Source organism: Anoplopoma fimbria, chromosome 12 (genome assembly GCF_027596085.1).
Source record: "Anoplopoma fimbria isolate UVic2021 breed Golden Eagle Sablefish chromosome 12, Afim_UVic_2022, whole genome shotgun sequence".
Classification (NCBI taxonomy): Eukaryota; Metazoa; Chordata; class Actinopteri; order Perciformes; family Anoplopomatidae; genus Anoplopoma; species Anoplopoma fimbria.
In genome coordinates this window covers 11308362-11328890 of record NC_072460.1, presented here as the reverse complement: position 1 = coordinate 11328890, position 20529 = coordinate 11308362, and the positions used below count along the sequence as shown (strand labels likewise).

Genomic DNA, 20529 nt, shown 5'->3' with positions numbered 1-20529 from the left:
CCAGTGAAACTTTAAAATGCATGATCAAGTCGTAACAAGCACAGTTTTTCAAAACTAAATCAAATTCTAATCTACTTAGTGTTTGTGCTGTTAGAAACTGTAACAGCTTCATGAGCTGTGCTCAACAGCAGGACACGTTTTATTTTATAGCTCAACATTGCCATCTACTGGAAAAAATATGTATGATTCTTGAAGAGCACATGAATACTATGAATACCTGGCAATAGTGTTGAATAAGCACATAATTGCCACTTTTTATGGTATTTCATACCTTGAACTGATTTTCAGTTTTATTGAAAATCAATAATTGTGAATAAGTTTAAAACTGCAGCTCACTCACCTGTGATTGTCCAGGTTCTTATGTGGACTTACGTTGCCCTCTAGTGTTTAAAGGTTTCACATTCAGGTCTGAGTGCTTTTGGAAAAACAAGACTGAAAATATCACAGAGACATTGTTTACTTTAGTTAAACAGAAAGACAGCAACTTCTCACAGAGCAACTTATATGACAGAATACTGAACAGTCATCTTGACAATCATCTATCAGGAAAAAAATGCCCTTCATAAATTATAAAACTGATACTGGCACAAAATACAATCCCTCAAATTATTATATACTTTTGTCAGTGTCTTTTTGGTCATTTTCATATTTCATATGAATGCTTTCAAAGGTTAAAGATCAAAATATCAAATCAAATTAATCTAGCAAAAAACAAAACAACTGCAGTAACTGAAACCCTTTTCCATGTCCATTCAATGGAGATATCAATAAAACTTAATATTCCATGAAACAATTATAGTGCAAATACGTAAAGCAAACATGTAACAGCATATCAAACACTTTACAAATTCCATGAAGAACTGAGGTCTTGCACTGGCTTGTATCAGGTGTTCAATGAAGAATGTTTCACTCTAAGCGTGACGTAATGAGAGGCGAGACATCAAGAATCCGACGGGGCGTTGTAATTCATGTTCTTCTCAGTGATTGCCGCCTCCATCTTGACGTATTTACGCAGGTATCGGATGGCTGACAGGGCACTTACATTCGCCAGCAGAACTGTGTGAGAATTGATATTAAAAGTGAGTCATCACCCAACATTGAATTCATCTATTCACATAAAGACCACTTATTCTTGAGGTTGATTTTATCTCAGTGCTTTTGTTAATTTTACCTCAATATTTACTGGCAGACACATTTTCAGAATATCAATATATCCTTAAAAAGCTGAAATAAACTGATTTCAATATGAATTTCAAAGTAAAATGTATCATGAATAAAAACAGGGACAGATTAAGCAACAGCTTTGTTATTTCAGTCCTTAAAAAAATCTCTTATAAGAGAAAACCTTCAAATCTTGCTTCTTTTTTTTCTAAGTACATTAATACTGCATACACATACCAGCCTTCCAGGTGTCTCCAACTTGTGGGTTTGCAGTCTTCAGTACCCACGAAGCAAATGCAATACAAACCAGACACATGTCTGACTGTCTGAGAGGCAGAAGGGAGGCATCCAACCCTTCAAAGAAAGTGACAGAGTATCACTGAAAACATCTTAAATCCTTTAAGGTGTCACATAAAAAGACAATAACCATCCACAGAGAGGTCCAGTAAGAGATCAAGGGTTTTATAATTGGCACTAACACACCAACAGCTGAGCACAAGCCCCCAATATTATGTTGGCGCTTATTGTTCAGTCACACTGTGACCCAGTCCAATCCCAGCCCATGCACAGATTACTGTAATGCAAACATACAAGGCTGCTTGATGCTACTGATATTTGAAATTATGATTTGAGTGGCCTTGAAGATAATCCTAACTGACAACTACTGGACATCAGTTGATATAATAATAATAATTAAGCCTTTATTAGTCCCACAATGGGGAAATTCAGTTCTCTGCATTTGACCCATCCCAGAGGAGCAGTGGGCTGCAATGAAGCACCCGGGGAACAATTTTGGGGTTGGGTGTCTCGCTCAAGGACACCTCGGCATGTTGCCTGTAGAGGGGTTCGAACCACCGACCTTGTGGTTGTGGGTCAAGCGCTCTACCTCATGTGCCACAGCCGCTTCTAAGTAATTGTCTTAATTACAGCTCAGGGAAAGCTTAAGAAGAGGACTATACACATACAAAATGTATTAAAGGTATTTTCATTTTCCTTTACAGCCTAACAAACTAGAGCGCTCTAGTGGGAGCTTAGAGAGGGCACTCATTGAGTGAAGTCAAGTTATCACGTACAACCAGTCATCTAGGTTTGCAACACCGCGTGCCCTGCAGTCCAGTCAGTGTCCTCTGACAGCTGACGTAAGAGAGTCGAGAGTCAGGACGACAGACGATGCCCGGACTGTAACAGCTGACTGAGTGGATGACATATCCTACATTACAACTGTCCATGTGTGAGGAAAACACAAAGAGCTTAGCTGAGAAAGGTTGAACAGATTACTATTAATAAGCACTATTTCTAAATCCAGCAGTGAAATATGTGCAGGCTTCGATTTAAAAGGTAAATGTATATACAAAAAAGAGTAAGAGATATCTGTGTCAGCTTTGTGGTAGACAGGCAGCCTCCTAGGTTTCAAAAATATACTGTCTGTTCGACTGGTTCAGAGTTAGACCAGCCTTTTTTACTTATAATCATCTAACTCAACTTACATTTGTTAAACATTATTCACTATGTGTTTGCCAGAAAAGTCAAACTAAACTAAGAGCTGTGTTTCCATGGTATCAATTAACATCACTTGTTGACAATTGAAAAATAAATCATTTGTGGTTAATAATTTCGCCATGATACAGTTTGGAAATATTTTACAGCACTTATTTCAATGACTGTAACAGCTTATGTTAAAGCGTTATTCTGATCTTTATGCCACATCATTGTGTTCGTTGTGTGAAACTGGACTTACTTGGATTTGAAACAGCCATCTGTAAGTCCTCGAAAGGCTGCTTCCACAAAAGTAGATCAGGAAACCTCACGTCTTGATTTCCCAGAGCATTTAGAGGATGAACTGTCCTTAAAAGGGATCTGCCACTTTGCCTCACAGGTACATGAGATAGAGGCTTTGAGAGAGTCTGATTCTGGACTGAAGATCCAGTTAAGCTAATATTCCTGAAGGAGAGTATGGTTTTCCAAAAGAAATTCTGTCTGAGGTCGCCATCGGTGAAGAAATTCTCATATATGTCTGCAGAACTCTTAGAGGTGGTTGATGCGTGGCTGAACCTGGTCACCACCTTCACGGGACCGCGGCTATCTTCTTCATCAGATTCCACAGAAGACTCATCAGAAGAAGAGGATGCAAAGAAGTGATCATAAACTTCGGGGAACTGTATATTTCTGTTAGATGAGCGAGAATAGGAAAAGATAGGAACCAGCTCTTCTTTGGTCTTATCTTCTGCTCTGATGAAAGGGTAGAAGAAGCTTTCTGTATCAAACTCTGAGAAGAAATGATCGTAAGTTTCAGGGACAGAATTTCCATCAGTGTAGCAGGTGGTTGTGTTATCTGTGGCCGATTGGCTGGGAATCGACTGCTTTCCACTGAAGAGATACTGAAATATATCTGTGAGAGATATTCTGTAGCTGTCTGTTGATAATGAAGCAATAGAGTCCATGTCTTTTTCTTGCTTAGGCATGTGTCCATCAGTGACATACTCTACTTTTTGTAATCCTCCTTCATCTAAGGTTTGTAAAGTTTGGTCTTTCCTTGTGTATCTCAAAGACTCAGATTGAAGGGCATGTAGATTATGCAAGCTTACACTTTTAGAAATCTTTCTGAGGCCCGTTTGAGCACCTTCAGATAGGACCGGTTTAGAAATGTCCCCACCAGATGTCAACATCTTATTCTCAGACTCTAGACTCGCCCACATAACACCGCTTGAAGAGGAAGAATTGGCTCCAACAACAGAACCTGAACTTGTTTCTATAGAGTTTGGACCGCTGGGTTGGTCTTCGTTGGTTTGTTCAGGCTTGGACTCATCCAATGGGGTAAAAATGCTTGAATCCGTCATAGTAAACATGCTGGTCTCCTCACTTTCCTGTAAAGGTGGGAGGGAGCTGGGTGGAGCAGTTTTGCTGATCATTCGTAATCCCATAATATCATTTATTGTCACCTTCTCCATCTCTTTCCAAAAAGAAGACATAGCGAACACTGAATGCTTTGAATCTGGTGCCGTTTGAGGTTCACATTCTGCTTCAGATGATGTGATAACGTCTTCCGCTTTGACCACTAAATCTGTTGTGTCATTTGATACGGACTGGCTTTTGTGTTCAGATGTGCCATCTCCTTCCTGGTGTTTTGCCAGTGTTAGTGATGTTGTTTCTACTTGATCTCCATGGTCATTTTGATTGTTGGATAAAAGAGAACTTCCTGACATGTCTGTGATATTTTCATTTGAGATTGACATGACAGATTCTGTGTCCAGAGTGCAGCAGGATGATACTGGTGTAATATTTGAAGGACTTCTTTGTTGGTCTTCAGACATGGACGGTTTGGTTTCTCTCTGACTTTTGACTGTGATTTCACTAGATAGAAGAGGATTCCCACTTTGAAAAGCCAATATTTGTGATGCTGCCATTTCAGCTCCCAGTTCTGTTGTGTTTTTCTTATAAAATTTGGATAATGTGTGAGGCACCAGTGGATGTTCTGTTTGCTGTGCTTTAATATCTATATCAAAACTAATGGGACTTTTAGCCAAAAAGTGTTTATCTGGCAATGCATTCCTGGTAGCAAATGTTGATTTAGCACAGCCCACTTGACTGGAAATCTCCAAGAACGGACAGGCTCTAGTTTTGAATTCCTTGGGTTTCGTGTCATCAGATCTGCTTGCAGACAGAGGAAAGTGAGTCCTTTCCAGTGTAGATCTATATTGGTCTGTGTCTTGATAGTCAATTTCCAGCTGTTGTTGGGGCTCGGCTTCTTTTTGACATAGTATGTGCTCATCTCTGCCAGAATTTCCAGCCTCTGCAGCCAGGACCGACTTAGCAGCGGATAGTTTGTCATTTTGGCTGACTTCCACTGCGGGATCATTTGACTCTGTGCTTGATAAAATACTTACTGATTTGACCTCTGCTGTACAAGACTCTGGATTTTGTTCATCTTCACAACAAATGATAGAATTATTTTTTTTGTCAGACTGCTGGAGACTCCCTGCATGAGTGTCCTTTCTTCCACAGTGTGAAACTGGCCAACCAGTTGATTCATGTAATTTGCTGCTTGTCTGCAAATTTGTTGCCACATTACCGCTGTTGTTTGGTGCAATGCCATCAGTTTGACTCAGGGGGTTAACTGACCTACCGTTAGTTGCATTATTTTCAGCCGAGTCCGTTGCTTTACACCTTCCCTTTCTTACTATGCTCTCTGGTAAACATTGGTATTGATTGTATTGAGAAAGATGATCAACTTTGAGCTCCTTAACAGATATCTTCACTGGGAGATTGCTGGTGGCTGAATAACTAGTTAAAGATGAAATGCATTTTTTTTGTGGTTCATTTAAATAAGATAAATGAATATCCTCAGATAAACACAGACCTGTTCCTCCTCTCCATGCAGACCGTTCTTCCTCTGAATCACCCCGCTTGACTAAAACCTGCCTCTCATATCCATGCACACTGTCAGCTGGCTCAACACTGGGTCGTCTCTTTTTCCTTCTCTTTCGTTTGATAGAAGCAGATGGGGATGATTCTTGGCTTGCGGTTTTGTTGGTGCGTGTTGTGTCCGGCTGTAAAACATCGGTATTTTGGTCTCCCTTCCTTCTAACATGCGTCACAAATTCTAGATTGCTTTCCATTGTTGTCACACTTTCAGTGTGAGGAGTTGTTTCCTCTGGTGAGTCATGAGACTGATTCAGCTGTGTTGCCTCATTTACTCTGGTTTCTGTGCAGGTCTCCTCTCTGATGAATAACCTCGTTTCAGGGTTTGCTGATTTTTTTGTCTGGAGCATGAAGTTACTGGCTGCAGGTTCAAGGGAAATGTTGGATCCAAGCTTGTCTCTTTTCATTGTTTTAATGTTGCTGATGGTGTCAACAGACTCTGTGGTCTCTTTGCCAACTGCTGTTTCACCGCTGGCAGACAGAGAGTTTAACTTGGGGATGTTTATTGGCCAAGAACTGCTGCTGGCTTGATTCCCATCACTAGACCGCTCCTCGTCCTTTATTGCCTCTCTGTTTTTTCCATCCCTCGCTTGGCTTGGCTCAGTAAGTCTTTCAGTCTCTGCAAGATTTTTCAGCCTTTCAAAGAATATATTGACGGACTCCAGGTGTATATCCTCCTCGCTGCCAGAGAGCACGCTCTCAATTCCACCGACAGCGTGTTTGCTGAGGTAATGCTCCACAGGAGAGCCCTCGCAGTCCTGGGGGCCATCGATGGGGCGATCAGTCTCTGAAAGGCCTGCTGTTTGGTCGGCAGTCTGAAGCCTCTTAGCAAGAATGGACCCTGTCTCATCAATGTCGCTCATCCCCGAGTCATCCACACCTGCTAATGAAGGAGGAAGCAGGTCACACTCATGGCACTCCTCAAAGAAGCATTCCCAGTCCCGGTCACAGATCTCCACACTGTATTCAAAGTCTTCCATTTTGATTTTGCAATATAACCTGCAAAAACAACCAACACAGCTATATTTCAAAAGAAATCACTGGTAAAAATGATAAGTTCTTTTTTAGCTATAACATTATAGATCAATTCAGAATAAATGCTAAAGACATATTGCGGGCTAGAATTTAAAAAACCTTAGCTGACACAAGATACCTTATCAACATACTAATAAAGCCATTTATGAATTAAAAAAACATGCATGCTGATTTTAAATTATAAGCAGGGTTTTTTGGAACAATTTAAAATATTATATTATAATAATATGACTAAAATTCGTTATATCACTTCTAGCAAAATGCTCTAATCTAATCTTAAATATAATAGAAATATTTTAAAGGCCGCAAGAAACTAGCCAGTAAACTGAAACTATCATCAGTTAAATAAAATGTAAGTATTTGGAAGTATGACAACAAAAAGTACTACTTTTCCCTATAAATCTAGCTGTCTGCATATGTACTGGTTCATTCATGCAGGTTTCCTACCTGTCCTGCTTCAGCTGTGACACTGGTCTACAGGAGATGAAGGTCTAGGAAGTCTGGAGTCTCACCAGCACCATGTTGTGTGTCCTCTGGTGGGCCCCATGTGATTTGATAAATATAGAGCATCGCTTCTGATCACGTAATAGACGTAACGTTCTTACAGCAGCCATCTCCAACAGAGGCATAAAGTTTCAGAACTTTAAATAGACTTTCCACTGGCAAACTGCTCAACTGGATACACACGTATTTTAAATGTTACTATTGTTTGATTTGGTGCATATAGCTGTAATGTATCTGATGTAGATGATTCACCAGAAAAATATTTATTAATACTATATCTGCTAATTCAATCATCGGGCAGGCCCTCTCAGCAGATGGGGGGGGGTCATATGAAGTGTGTCAGTCAGCTGATACCTCACTGCTGTGATGTCATGGGGTCCAGACACTGCAGGAGGACAGAACGATCGGGGGATGAGACTGGAGCTGCATCACGTCGACTCATGTGACCCACCTTAACCCAAATGACAGAAATACAGACAAAAGATATTCATATTAGTTTTTTTACTTTCTAAAAACTTTCATAATAGATGTATACTTTGTAATTAATGGCATTAACAGACCCCTTCAGTCAAAATGTGTTTTTAAATTTATACTTCACTTTGATATTTGAGCCTCACTTTGCAGAATGATGTATGAGTTTGACACTTGAAGGCTGGCCCCACCTACATCTGCTGAAGAGGGTATGTTTCCATGTGCTCATCTCAAATTTCCGACATGTTTAAAAGTTCAACACACGAACATACGCGCAACTGAAGCCTCTAGTTCACTTACATAGATTTTGAATCTTGTTAAGGCTCATGAATTTCTTATAGCTTATAGCTCATGAATTTCTTATAGTTCACTATCTGGCCTGCAACTGTAAATATAAGCAATTCACTAAGCTGTCATCCACTATAGTAAGACTGTAAATGTTCAGAATTTTGTTAAATAATGGATTTTGGCCCAGATGACCTGCAGCCCTTTTCCAGAAGGTAAGTAGTCCATTAGAGGTACTTCCCATTGAAAGAACAGTTAAATAAGAAGACAACAGAAGCTAACATTATCCTTATTAATGCATTATTGCTGATCTATAAAGCGTTAATGAATGATTTTCTAACAAAGCCTTTTGTTGAGCCGCTAAACCTTTTTTTAAATATGACTTATTAAAAGGCAGCAAACCAAACTCTAATGCAGAACTGAATATTTGAAGCTCAAAAGCCCTCCAACTTGCTTTTTGGAGTCTGGTCTTCATACTTCATCAAAAGGTTTCGCTTTTTTTTTATTATGTCGTACAAGTTTTGACTTCTTGTCTTGCTATATTTGTGGTCTTTTTCTCCTGTGTCTCCATTGCATTTGATAGGTTGAATCTTAAGTCGATCTATCTTCCTGATATGTAGCCTACATTTTCTTTGTTATCAAAATGAATCTTTAAATTGAACAAATGAACAATCGAGTCGAGCATTGGGAGACACTTGGCTAGCTGAAATTATGGCACAGATGTCAGGCTCAAGTAAAAGGCTTGAATGTAAAATCTACCTTTAGGGAGGACGGCTTATCTGAGGAGGCCTTGAGCCTTTGTTTACAGCTATCAGTAAGACTTAGCAAAGACAATGTGATTACGGGGCCATCTCTGCTGTCAAAATGTCAATGACACTAAAAGATACCAAGATAACCTATCAGTCCTGATCTCATTATCAACTGTTAAACTGTACTTAACAGATGCCTAATGTGTCTTAACTGCAGTTGAATGTATAGATAATATCTGAAGGCATACCATTTAGATCAAAAAATACCTCCCAATATATTCTACTGATCGTTTACAGTGCTGTTTTGTTTTGTGAATTAGCTGTATGGAAAGTGGTGAACCTGGAAGATTCTTCACAATAAAAGTCTCAATTTTGAAGCATGTTAAGCTCTATCACAGAACTTAAAATGATGAATTTTGGATTGCCCAATTCTTGGATTTGTAAAGACGCACATCACCTGGATTTTCCTTCACATTGTCACTCTACACTCAGAATTTGCATCTCACACTTTCACAGGCTGTAACTACAGCCTTTATTTGCCTAATTTTCATCACTATAGATATTTATGAGAAAACAGACCCTCTAATTAGCCAAACCACAGCCTGGGCTGTGTGCCCAAGAGCCCTCTCAATTCATCAGCTGTGATAAAGGGAGACAAGCCAGGGCCTGTGTGGCTTCTGCACCTGGGGCAGCGGGCCGCTTTGACACGGGTGGGATTCTGTTTCCATCAACAGGATTAAGCTCTTATGAGTCAGCTCTTGGAGTTAAGATCGGAATCTGTTTGGGCTTCTTCACAGTAGCTTAGGCGACATAATTTCACCCTAATTGTTTACCATGTCGGCCCCGGCAATTCCGCGTCAATTAAACAAAGCCCAGTAAACAGACACATTCAGCACCAGCTCAGTGACATGGCGTTTAAACAGAGGCGAGTTTGTGTACGGTCCTGTTACCAAGCATTCTAAGTTGATGGCATCTTATGTGTCAAACAGGGGTGCAAAGTCTTAATTATGGAAAAGTAAAGGGGGAGAAATAAACGAGAACGGTAGACAAAGGTTACTTTTTTCTGATGTTTTGGGAGTGTTTAGAAAGCATTCAGCCTGTTTAGCTATTTACAAATGCCACACAGGTTGATTTAGACTACTTGCAGATGGGTTTAACTGCTAAGAGTTAGAAAAAAGTTCAAAACAATGTGAGAAAATGAGAGGAAAGCAATTTTCTATTACACAACATTAAGTTGGGAAAGAATGAATTCACGAAAAATATATTCACTCATTAGCCAGGTTAGTTTGTAGTCATTGATTGAAATGTAGTTTGTGACACAGATTCTGTTTTTCTCTTTTTCAGGGTAAATGTGCTGAAGTATCTGGGGCTAAATCGAGTGAGAAAGGTGTGTTCATCTCATACAAAATATTAATCAAACAAATGATTTCCTTGTATATGAAAATTTAAAAATGAAGCCCTTAACTTGCCTTCTTTCATTATGATGAATTGTTTCCTGCACATTAGCCTAGTATACATTTAGTTCCTGCTTCTTGAATGAGTTTATTATGTGGTTGCACTTACTGTATTCGTATCAGTTCGCTGCACTTATTGAATTCGTATTCGTTTACTGCACTTATCCTATTCGTAGTAGTTTGTAGCACTTATTATATTCGTATTAGTCTGTTGCAATTATTGTTTTCGTAGTAATTTGCCTCTGCACTATACTTTTGCTCTGGTTTATGCTTTAAGATGCTTGTTTAAGAAAGGAGATGCACTTATGACTTCTGGTGACTAGTAGTTCTCTTGAATACCTATGTTGAATACACTTCCTGTAAGTCACTTTGGATAAAAGCGTCTGCTAAATGACTGTAATGTAATGTAATGTGGACAACTTATTAAAAACGCACATTTCCTCCAGGAACACTTTCCATGCACTGACTTGATTACTTTCGCACAGGAGAAAAGGTGCTCCTCAAAGTTTAAGTCATCTGTTTTACAATACCAGGAACTAGTCTATTCCCATATATAAAATGGTCTCAACCTGTGGCCTTCTGGTTCGTCCTCATCTCAGTGAGGAGCAGCTCAGCGCCTGAAGGCCCTCGGGAGGATGATGAGACAATAGTGAGATTTGATCAGGTGCAATAACAAAACGTTTTTCTCCTCAACTCAAATGTCACCGACAGCAAGGCAGTAACAGAGCTCGAGCTACTTGGTGGTCGTATCAAAAATCCACCAAGTCGACTCTGCAGTATTTAGACGGCACCACCTGATCACTGCCTTAATGGACACAAGCCTGGTTTCAGGATTATGAGAAACTGCCTCGTGTTTCATGTTTTGACACGATATTGCATTGTATTACAGGAAAACAAAAATGAGGCAAATGTGTGATTAGAGCCTCTACTGCCTGTTAATATTAAATAATTGAACTTACTGTGTCCTCACTGTGCTTGTTGACCGTGAGACGACCTCGACAACGTCAATGCAGGAAAGCAGTATTTCATGTCAACCACAAGATGGCGACCACCGCCAACGAAACCGAGTCAATGCCGCTTAAAGATCAACTGGTGTCTTTCAAGGATATTTGAAATGTAGCCCAATAATATAATTATATATAATACGGCACTGGTTAACAAGTTACTCAGTAAATGTACAGATGATTTGAACGGATCTTAAAGCCACGCAGCCATGACATAACAGCTGTTTTAACTTTTTGAGGACTTCTTTTAATTAGTATGTGAAAGAGTGCAGACTGTGTGTTTGACTCACCTGACTGTTAAATCAGATTTTTATTAGTGCATGCACTTCGGTGAGCTCGCTCAATTCGACTATAGTGACACCCTACAGTCAAAACAGCCAAAAAAGACTTGTGTGTGTGCAGGACTTTCAATCTACAAAGTAACTAGTATCTATAACTGTCTGGTAAAAAGTGCTATATTTAAGTAGACCAAAGCATAAAATGGGAGAAGACTAAGTATCTAAAAAAAACAACTTAATAACAGTACTTGCATAAGTTTGTTTTACTACTGTAAATAGGGAAACATAAGGCTTAATTTCCTGCAGTGTGTGAAACAAATTCACCTATAGGAATAATACATAAAAAATCCATGTAAACCTCAAATCAAAGAAGACCCAATAAAAGTATAATTAGATTTACTAATCTTTTGTGCATTACACCAAAATAAGAAAATGGACCATTCTTTAAAGCAACCTTTTTAAGTGGTAGAAAAACCCACTTTGGCAAATGACATGCCAATATGTGTTTTTCTGTATAATCTACGCTTTTCTGCAGTTTACGCAGAGAAGGAAATCCCTCTAATCCCATGCAATGTTAAAGGCTATAATGTTATGTATAAAATGTATTGAAATGCAGTAATGCCATCAATGCTTAACTCAAACAACTTACAAACAATCGTTCCGGATTCTTTTATTGTAATTTTACAGCCTTTGTGTACGCTCTAGTTCAATCTATATAGCGCAGTGAGCCAACACCTCACTGCTAACGTAGTTAACTTGTACGTTTTCATGGTTGAATTACTGGTACATGTTCAGGTATAAAGGCTGTGTCTGTGCAATAAATAACATACATATATATATTCTGTTTTCTCTGCATATTGTTTTTGATAGGAACTGACCACACTTGTTGATATATATATATATATATATATATATATATATATATATATATATATATGGAATATTTAAACATACAGCTGCACAAAATATTCTTTCATAGTGTGCAGAGTCCTTTTTAGCTACATTCACAAATCCAATGCTTGAGTCTATTGGTTCCATCTCCATAGCCTCCTTCCCCCATTCCACCATTATGCAGACAACCACTTCATTACACATTAGCCGGTGTCAGGGTATTTTTAGACCTCCACATACCAGGTCGCATTCTTCTTTGAGTTTCCAGGCTTAAGGCAGTCCGACTCATTGCACATAAAACAATTTAGCTCATTATCGCCACGTCTTTCCTTGAAGTGAAACAGCTGAGGTAATTGTAAAGCGAGCCGACTGAGACTTACACATTAGCGAAGCTGAACAGAGCACAATTAAGGCTGCAGATGCGTGACATCAGCTATGTGCCCGAGGTTTGTGGTGACCCTGGCTGACTCTATTCCGTCTGTGGTCTCTGTCTGTCCGGACCACATACAGCCCTGCAGGCCTCATCAGCTGGTGGTGAAAGACAGAAGTATTCGCCTCATATGATTTGAACAGATTTTAATTGTTACAATGAAAAGTTGAATATATTTTTGACTGCGTACATACATTGAATCAAAGTTCCCCGGGCATTAGCTCTTATCAGGTGTTAATTTACCATCCTCAGCCCCTGACCCCCATGATTATGAGGTATTGTGCATTATCATTTCTTTTGTCATGAAGTTTTTGTTTGAGATTTGTGAATCAAGACATCCACATCTTGCAATACAAACAAAGACCAAACGAATCGTCCCAAAAAGAAATTTGAAAGCCTGAACCTTTTCAAATGTTATAATCATATCCAGTACTTTATTGTGTTTATACTAACTTCTAATTGTTAGATTAACTTGTATCTAGATAACCCTTTTTACACAGGGTTGGTAAAAACATCATCTAATCTAAAACATTTTAATGTAGCTTCAAGCCAACAACTAAGCATCTTTGTCTATGTGTCCATGGCCACTATTGGGCTAATATTTATGTCTTTATTTATTTTATTTGTCAATTTCAGTGAGGCTTGAATTTAATTAAAAGTTCTTTCATCCTGGCAGGTTTGAGCTCACTTTCCTTGAAGACCAAATAATACCCTTCCTTCCTTGTCTCTGTCTCTACTTCTCTGCAGACAGACTCCTGAAAAGCTGTTTACCCTGGGTTAACCATACGGCGAGTTGTGTTAGAAATCATTCTTCTCTCGGCAGACTTGGTGGGTTAATAAGTTATCTGAGGACAAAGAGCTGACAAGCCCACCACTACAAACCGAGCATTGGCCTTCCTTCCTTTGGCCCGGGTCACAGGGGGTTATCAGTGACAGGGGAACAATAGGAAGTGGTAAGACCTATCACATCGTAGCACTGTCACTCACCTCCTGCATGCCTCCACACAGCTCTGCAGAGTGCTGCTGCATGGGAAACAGAGCTGTCTGTCCACCGCTCATAACACGTGATACACTCAGGCTCCTGTGCTGTCACCACTTTAACCAGCGTGTCAGATAGCATGAAACAGCCCTTTGACCTCATTTTATAGTACTGCTCACTGTCTGACGCAGACAACAACTATGGCCTGACATGACCTGTCCTGAAAGTGACAGCAGACTTGTTGCTGGCAGAATTCTGACTTGAAAATAGCTATGTCTAGAAGTCAAGAAGATGCAAAAACTAAAGTTAATGAAAAGAAAATCAAAGCATCTGCACCCGTATCTCCATTCTTCAATTGACAGCGTGGATTTTGATCATTAGACCTTACCGAAATTTTACTTTTTTAATAACATAAGTACATAGAGTGCTGCAGGGATGTGGTATTTTTGTAGGCCAACTCTAGAAGTTTGCATCGCACTGGTCCCCTGGACAAAAAGACGATTTTCCATTTGATTTTGGATTATTAGAAAATAACTCTTTTATGATTTTTGAAGCGTGAAGCAATCAACCAAAAGCAAGAGCTAATGGTGCCAGGAGTGTGAGTACACATAACGAGGCGGTAAAGGTGGACTAGTCGGCGTGATGACGTTATGTTGTCTCATATAGCTGCTTGTTAGTAACACCTTTTTTAAGACATGTAAGAGCTTCACGGGAGGGGTAATTACTGACACATTTAGAACAAAACTTCAAATTCTCTTAATCTTGTGTTTAGCACGGACATTTCAGGCATCTAAGCAAAAACATACGAGGGGCCTATATATGATGAATTGATGCAGATTAAAGAACTCACTAGAATATAAAGTATAGTACGTTCATCACGTTGACCAGCTGCAACATTTGGATCATGCTACTTACTGCTTTCTGCACAATGAATACCTTTACTTTTGATACTTACATTTTGATAATACTTCTTACTCCCAAGGCTCTCAAAGAAGCAGCCTGCTGTTTTCATGAAAATAGCTTTACTGAACACTTTACCTGCCCAACACTAAATGGCATACAGATGCAGATAGAAGCTACATGGTGAGCATTTAGCATTTAGCCTTTAGAACTAATGTTTGATCTGAAAAGATGAATTGTGTAAGCTGTGCCATGACAATATGCTGCAACAGAAGCACACATTGATGAAATAATCTTATATTCTCTAGGTCTAAATTCTTTTAATGACATTTTTCAGGACACAGTACAGCATCAGGAGAAATTGTAATGGGCTCATAAGTGGCATCTCGCCCCTTGTAACAGTGTTAGCTTTAAATGTGGGCTGTAACATGATCATGATGTCACTTCTTTGGGTGTCTCCTCACCAGTAAGGAAAAGGCGTATTGCACAGGTTGCAACCTTGTCAATACCAGCCCATAAATCACAGCTGGAGTGCATAGCCCTGCAGTGCACACCCTCAGGCCTGGAGTCTACACAAGGTGAGTCAGATTAAAATCTTTGGCTGTGCTGATCCCTGGCTGCCCTCTGGATCTGAGTCAGCCTGGCTGGTGAGAGTGGGCGGTTTGGTGATGAGGGCATGGGCCTTCCCCTATGAGTAACCTCAGCCTGAGATTCGTCACTGGGAAGAATGACTGAGAGAGGGCACAAGTCTCTCCTTCTACAGTAAAGATGCTACTCCACGACCTTGTGGTTTAACATTCATGTATTTCAGCCTCCAAATCTGCAGCTTGGTTGCTTCCTGTTGATGTGGATCACCCACCGTGTTAAAACGACTCTCCCCCGAAACCACTCAATGCACAAGGTTATCAATGGCTGACAACAGAGCCTCGACAGTGAGGTAAACTGTAGAGCCTACTTCCCTGGTTTGTTCAACGACAGCTGGTTGTTTGTGGGCTGACATTTGTTAATGGTGCGTCGCTTCGAGCCTGAATGGCACATTCTTGCGCTGACACTTCAGATGTTTTTTACTCTTTTTCCATTGAGGTCCAGAAGACCGTGGATCAAGTAGGACTGAAAGGCAACTAAATTAACACAACCAGTCAGTCAATGCTGGCCTTTGCCGCCTGAGAGTGTGGAAGAATTTGCATTGAGGCCGCACCATTCACGTTACAATACTGCAGGTCCCTGACAAGTGCTCCAGTCCTCGTCTGGGCCTCGGGGAGTGCAGCTCTCCAAGGAAAGAGACTCTTCACTTGTATGATGCCAGAGGCCAAACGGAGAGCTTAGGTAACAAGAGGCAAGTCGAAGCTTATTTGCTTGGTAGTTGCCATAACAGAAAGGGTAATAAGTAGTATTGGCTGATGTGTTTTAACACTTTTTACCAAGTGGGAGATATCGTAATCATTAGAACTACTCAATCTCAGAATTTAAACTCGGAGCCTGACATGAACATTGTTTTCCTACTTGACTATGATTTGAAAGGAAAGATGTAAAAGCTTAGTTTCAAATAACTCAGAAATCATCTAATGGGATCAAGCCATGCGTCAAATATCAAAAAGTGATAACACATTATCATATTTATGATTATATAAGGTGTATATATATATATATATATATATATATATATATATATTTATATTATATATATATATATATATTATAATATTTATTTGGTTTATATAGGGCCCTATGATATTAAACTTAATAATAGAAATGGGTTGGGAGTGAAGCAGGTATTTGGTAGCAGTTACTTTCCACAGTGCAGACTTAAAGTCAGGGCTTGACATTAACGTTTTTGCTCACCCGTTACTGTGGCTAGTGGTTTTTCAAATAATAAATAATTGAACAGACTTATTACAGTCCTGCAACAGCCACTGATAGCCTTTTTCTTTTTGCCAGCAAATTTGATTAAATGATTTCTGTCAGGATGTGATTAGAATTTCAACATAATTACCAAAAACTGTTGTTGAAGATGATTACAAACCCGTCCTACTGGCCACTAAACGATCCCTTTCCTCACTTGTTTCCAGTGGAAGTGATGGGGACAAAATCCACAAATGTGATCTTGTGCAAGAATATTCTATAAAGTAAATAATAATCTGAGTTAGATGAATAAAAATAGTAATAAAAGAGTTACTGTTTTTCAAGCACATACTTCTCTCTCTTTATATATGTATATATGTATATATATATATATATATATAGAATGTGCAATAATAATAATCATAATGTTGGGGATTCTACTCATTTGCATATTGAATGGAATATTCAAATGAGTAACTGTGACATCTTGAACGTTCCACAGTATCTTTTTCTTATCCATGACCACAGTAGTTGATATTCTGACAGCACAGATAGAACACAGAGCACCTTAGCGATACAGTAGAGTTTTTTTCAGACATATTGAGATTTTGACAAACCTGGAGACTTCATGGAGGCAAAAACAACCAGAAGAGGTAAAGACAATAATTTATTTTGCTGTATAAATCACACATACACAAGTCCGCTTGGATGATTACTGCGAGGAAAGCCGCAAGAAGAAAGAAGTGCTGAGAAAGAAAGAGGAGCAAAGCTTTCAGAAATGGCGGCTGAACACAGCTTCGCCGTTTTCACCTGTTCACCAGAGCCCAAGAAGAGGGTGAGCATAAGGGAGAAAATATTTTTACCATGAGTCAGTAGAAGACGAGTGTGTCTAGATGCACAGTCCACATCGTGATTCGAAAACAATGCAGGTACATTTGGTACAAGCGATGAACTGTGATTCATAGCTGACTAGATACACGTGATACAGCTGAGATTCATGGTAACATCTTACCTGCTTAATAGCATGTTGGCATTGCTTTGCTGTGTTTAAGTACAGCCTATTTTAAAACTGTATGTGAACCTTTACATCTACCCAAAATGAAAGGAGTCTCTGTCTGTATATATGTATGCTTGTCTTAGTTCAAATGTTTGTTAAACCTGAAAGTTTAGAGTAACATGCACCAGATTAACTTGTATCACGTTCATGACTGGAAAGGCTTTACATGGCATATACTGCATCATATTATAAAATAACAAACACACATATATAGAGAAAATACTCTATATCAAACACATGCCACACAATGTATTAATACTCAGTACACACCAGCCAGGACCAGGCTTTAAACCCAGGACTTTGAGGAAATAATGCCAATCACTGACTAACTGAAGTTAAAAAAATTATTAAAAAGGCTAAATCTGAGTTGTAAGGCTTCACCCGACATCACTGATTTCCTTCAAGGCTGAAGAAGAGCCAGGAGAAATAATTCCAGCCGTGCCGCTGTTGATGATGATGTCATTACTCTCCCTGGGTTCACTGCAAGATCTCACCTAATCTTGTATGATTGTTAAACCACTGCAGACTGTAACTGAGTTGTAATACTGGCTAACGCCTATGCACCGAGGCGAAATCTTGTGGTCTGCACTTCTTCTGCGATCTGTAATCTTAGATATATGTGTTGTCACCAGAGAAAAATACTTAATTCTTACAATATCATGGCTTATTTCACTGTGCATTATTTCATCATGGAACAAATTCACTTTACATACCGTCAGTCCAACCATGTGGTGTAATGTTTCCCCACAAACATAGTTCTTCTTTAATGTCGCCTACGCTGTTTCTAAGAATAATCACACTGGAAAAACCCAGAAAAGGTTTCAAGGGTCAAAATGCATGTTTCTATGTTTGGCAACTTTTGAATGGGGTGACAGGTAGCTGGAAGAAAAGGGCCAACAAAGACCATATACTTGAGCAACTCTGTGTACTTCACAATTTTAATCAAACTGCACCAAGCATGGCATGCTGGGAGAGAGAGCCTACCCCCAATGTAGCCTGGGAAAAAGCCAGCTTGTCTTGAGAACTTCCAAACAATCACTCGTTCCCCTCCTCTACTCGCTCAGAGCTCCCACTGTGTTGTAATATAACCTTAGAAGGGGGTACCAGGGCTGTGAGAGGTTAGTGCTGTCAGTGGGTACATTATAGTAGAAGCTGCTGGACTGCCACACGATATTACTAAATACTAGCTGTTGCTTTGAGGTTGCTGAGGTGAACCACTCGGTTTTGGCAGGTGGGGAGCCGGGTGGGGCTTGGGCTTTCACAGTAGGTTCTGGTTGATTAAAAGTGTTTCAGCACAGTGGTTACCGGTGGTTCCCAACTGCTTGCCATGAGGAAACTAACAGCATTGTATATTACAATGATCAGTATGGGCTTATGAGTGTTCCCACAACAATCAGAACATGAGACGGAGAGCATGTGGAGACAGAGATTTAAAGGGGTGAGGTCTTTTTAATATCGTTCCGCTGAAAGGATTGAGTCAGTCTCTGACAGCTTTCAGTAGGTTTATGAGCTCATAGCTTGGATACTCCAAACACTCAGTTTAAAGTAATAGTTCGGTTAAGACATTTACATGTTTTATAGTTACCAGATTATAACCTGAGTTGTTTGATAGTCGATGTCGGACAGGATGTGTGGATGTGTTGTGGTCTCCCTGCTAATAGGAGACAGGAATATTAATATGCCCCTATCAGCAGGACGACATCATTTGTCACTGCCTTTCAAAACGGTTAAAAATCACTGTTGAAAAATGAATACTGTTTTCTGATCTGACACCGATATGGTCAAGGTTTGGTTAGTTTTTAGAAACAAAAACTACTTGTGTAGTTTTAGGTAAAGATCCTGGTTTGGTTTAAAATACCCCTTCGGTTAATGTTAGGAAACACTGTCGTCATGGTTAAAAGCAACTAGTGTTGACCGTAAGAAAAAGGAGTCTACCATGTCAAAGTCCAATGTTTTGTTTTCCCATCCAACCACCACAACCTCATCCTGCTGTGCTCTTTATGGCTCTTTAGAGTTCTGTGTCACTTGATTCTAAACTCATGTTATTCTTGCCAGACAGGTCTTGTAATACACTGCTCATAGCTGTGATTCTCTATGCCTAGTTAACACTACAAGACTTAAACCCTGATTTTCCGCTCACCAACAGTTTTTGGAGCTCCTGGACAATAGCCCCCAATCAAAGGCAAATCCAGGTTGGCTTGGCGCTAGCGCATCTGCCCTCAAGCTATATTTGTGAACTGTTCAATGACGCGAGCCGAGAGCTACAGTAATGCATCGCAACCACATTCTAGATATTTGGCATGAATACCTGGATCTGTTGGGGAGTCTGTCGGTGGGGCTACAGTAAATAAGAGAGCAGGACCCAGGTTGAGGGGAACCTGTCGTCTCTGTAGCTTACCTGTGTGTGTTATGTGTTGCATTTGTAACATAGACCAAAGTTGTTGTTGTTGTTGTTGCACCTAGGGTGTTGGATGTTTGCATGAATAAAGAGGATCTCTTCCTCAAACTGACCTTCCTGGATCATATTTCCTCATCTCAAGAGCATCTGGAGCAACACACCCCAATCAACACAGCCCCTTGCATTTTTTTATTTGACAACAGTGCTGCTTTGGTCTGAATGCTTATGATCTTCAGAATGCACCAGGTAAATTATTTCAGCTTGTGCACGAGCAAAGAGGATGAAAGATTGGCAAGTAATCCAGCCATGCTTACTGTTTTGAAGCCTGTAACATAACAGAAAGGTGAGAAGGAGTCTGAATGGTCATTGTTACAATTATATGGTATCACTCCTACTAGCTTATTCTTGTTATAGTTGAATTAAAATTTCTGCAAAACAACAGTTTGTCTTCTTGCAGTAACAGAAGAGAATCTAATGTCGGAAATGTGCTTTCACTTACCTCCACCACTCAACCCCCCTCCTGATTTCACCTCAGGCCAGAATGTCGCTTTTACTCTTTTAGTCCTGCTGTTTCACCTTCTCTTATATGACCATCCCCTGTTCCCCTGATGTGGGCCAACCTGCCATGTAAAGAACCATCTCCGTGGAAAGAGGGGCTCCACAGGTAAGTGC

At 39.8% G+C, this 20529-nt stretch overlaps 2 protein-coding genes across 2 annotated transcripts; both read right to left on the bottom strand.

The window, feature by feature from the left end:
- Positions 1-649: 649 nt before the first annotated feature.
- LOC129100032 (PPARGC1 and ESRR induced regulator, muscle 1) lies at positions 650-3044 on the bottom strand. The gene is made up of 3 exons (XM_054609533.1): positions 2900-3044; positions 1399-1515; positions 650-1056 (listed from the first exon to the last, which is right to left on the bottom strand). The coding sequence occupies exons 1-3, from the start codon at positions 2916-2918 to the stop codon at positions 941-943; spliced, it is 252 nt and encodes an 83-aa protein (XP_054465508.1). The 5' UTR covers positions 2919-3044; the 3' UTR covers positions 650-940.
- LOC129099438 (PPARGC1 and ESRR induced regulator, muscle 1) lies at positions 2966-7305 on the bottom strand. The gene is made up of 3 exons (XM_054608675.1): positions 7063-7305; positions 3036-6579; positions 2966-2971 (listed from the first exon to the last, which is right to left on the bottom strand). Exons 2-3 carry the CDS (start codon positions 6558-6560, stop codon positions 2966-2968), a joined length of 3531 nt encoding a protein of 1176 aa, XP_054464650.1. The 5' UTR covers positions 6561-6579; positions 7063-7305.
- Positions 7306-20529: the final 13224 nt, after the last annotated feature.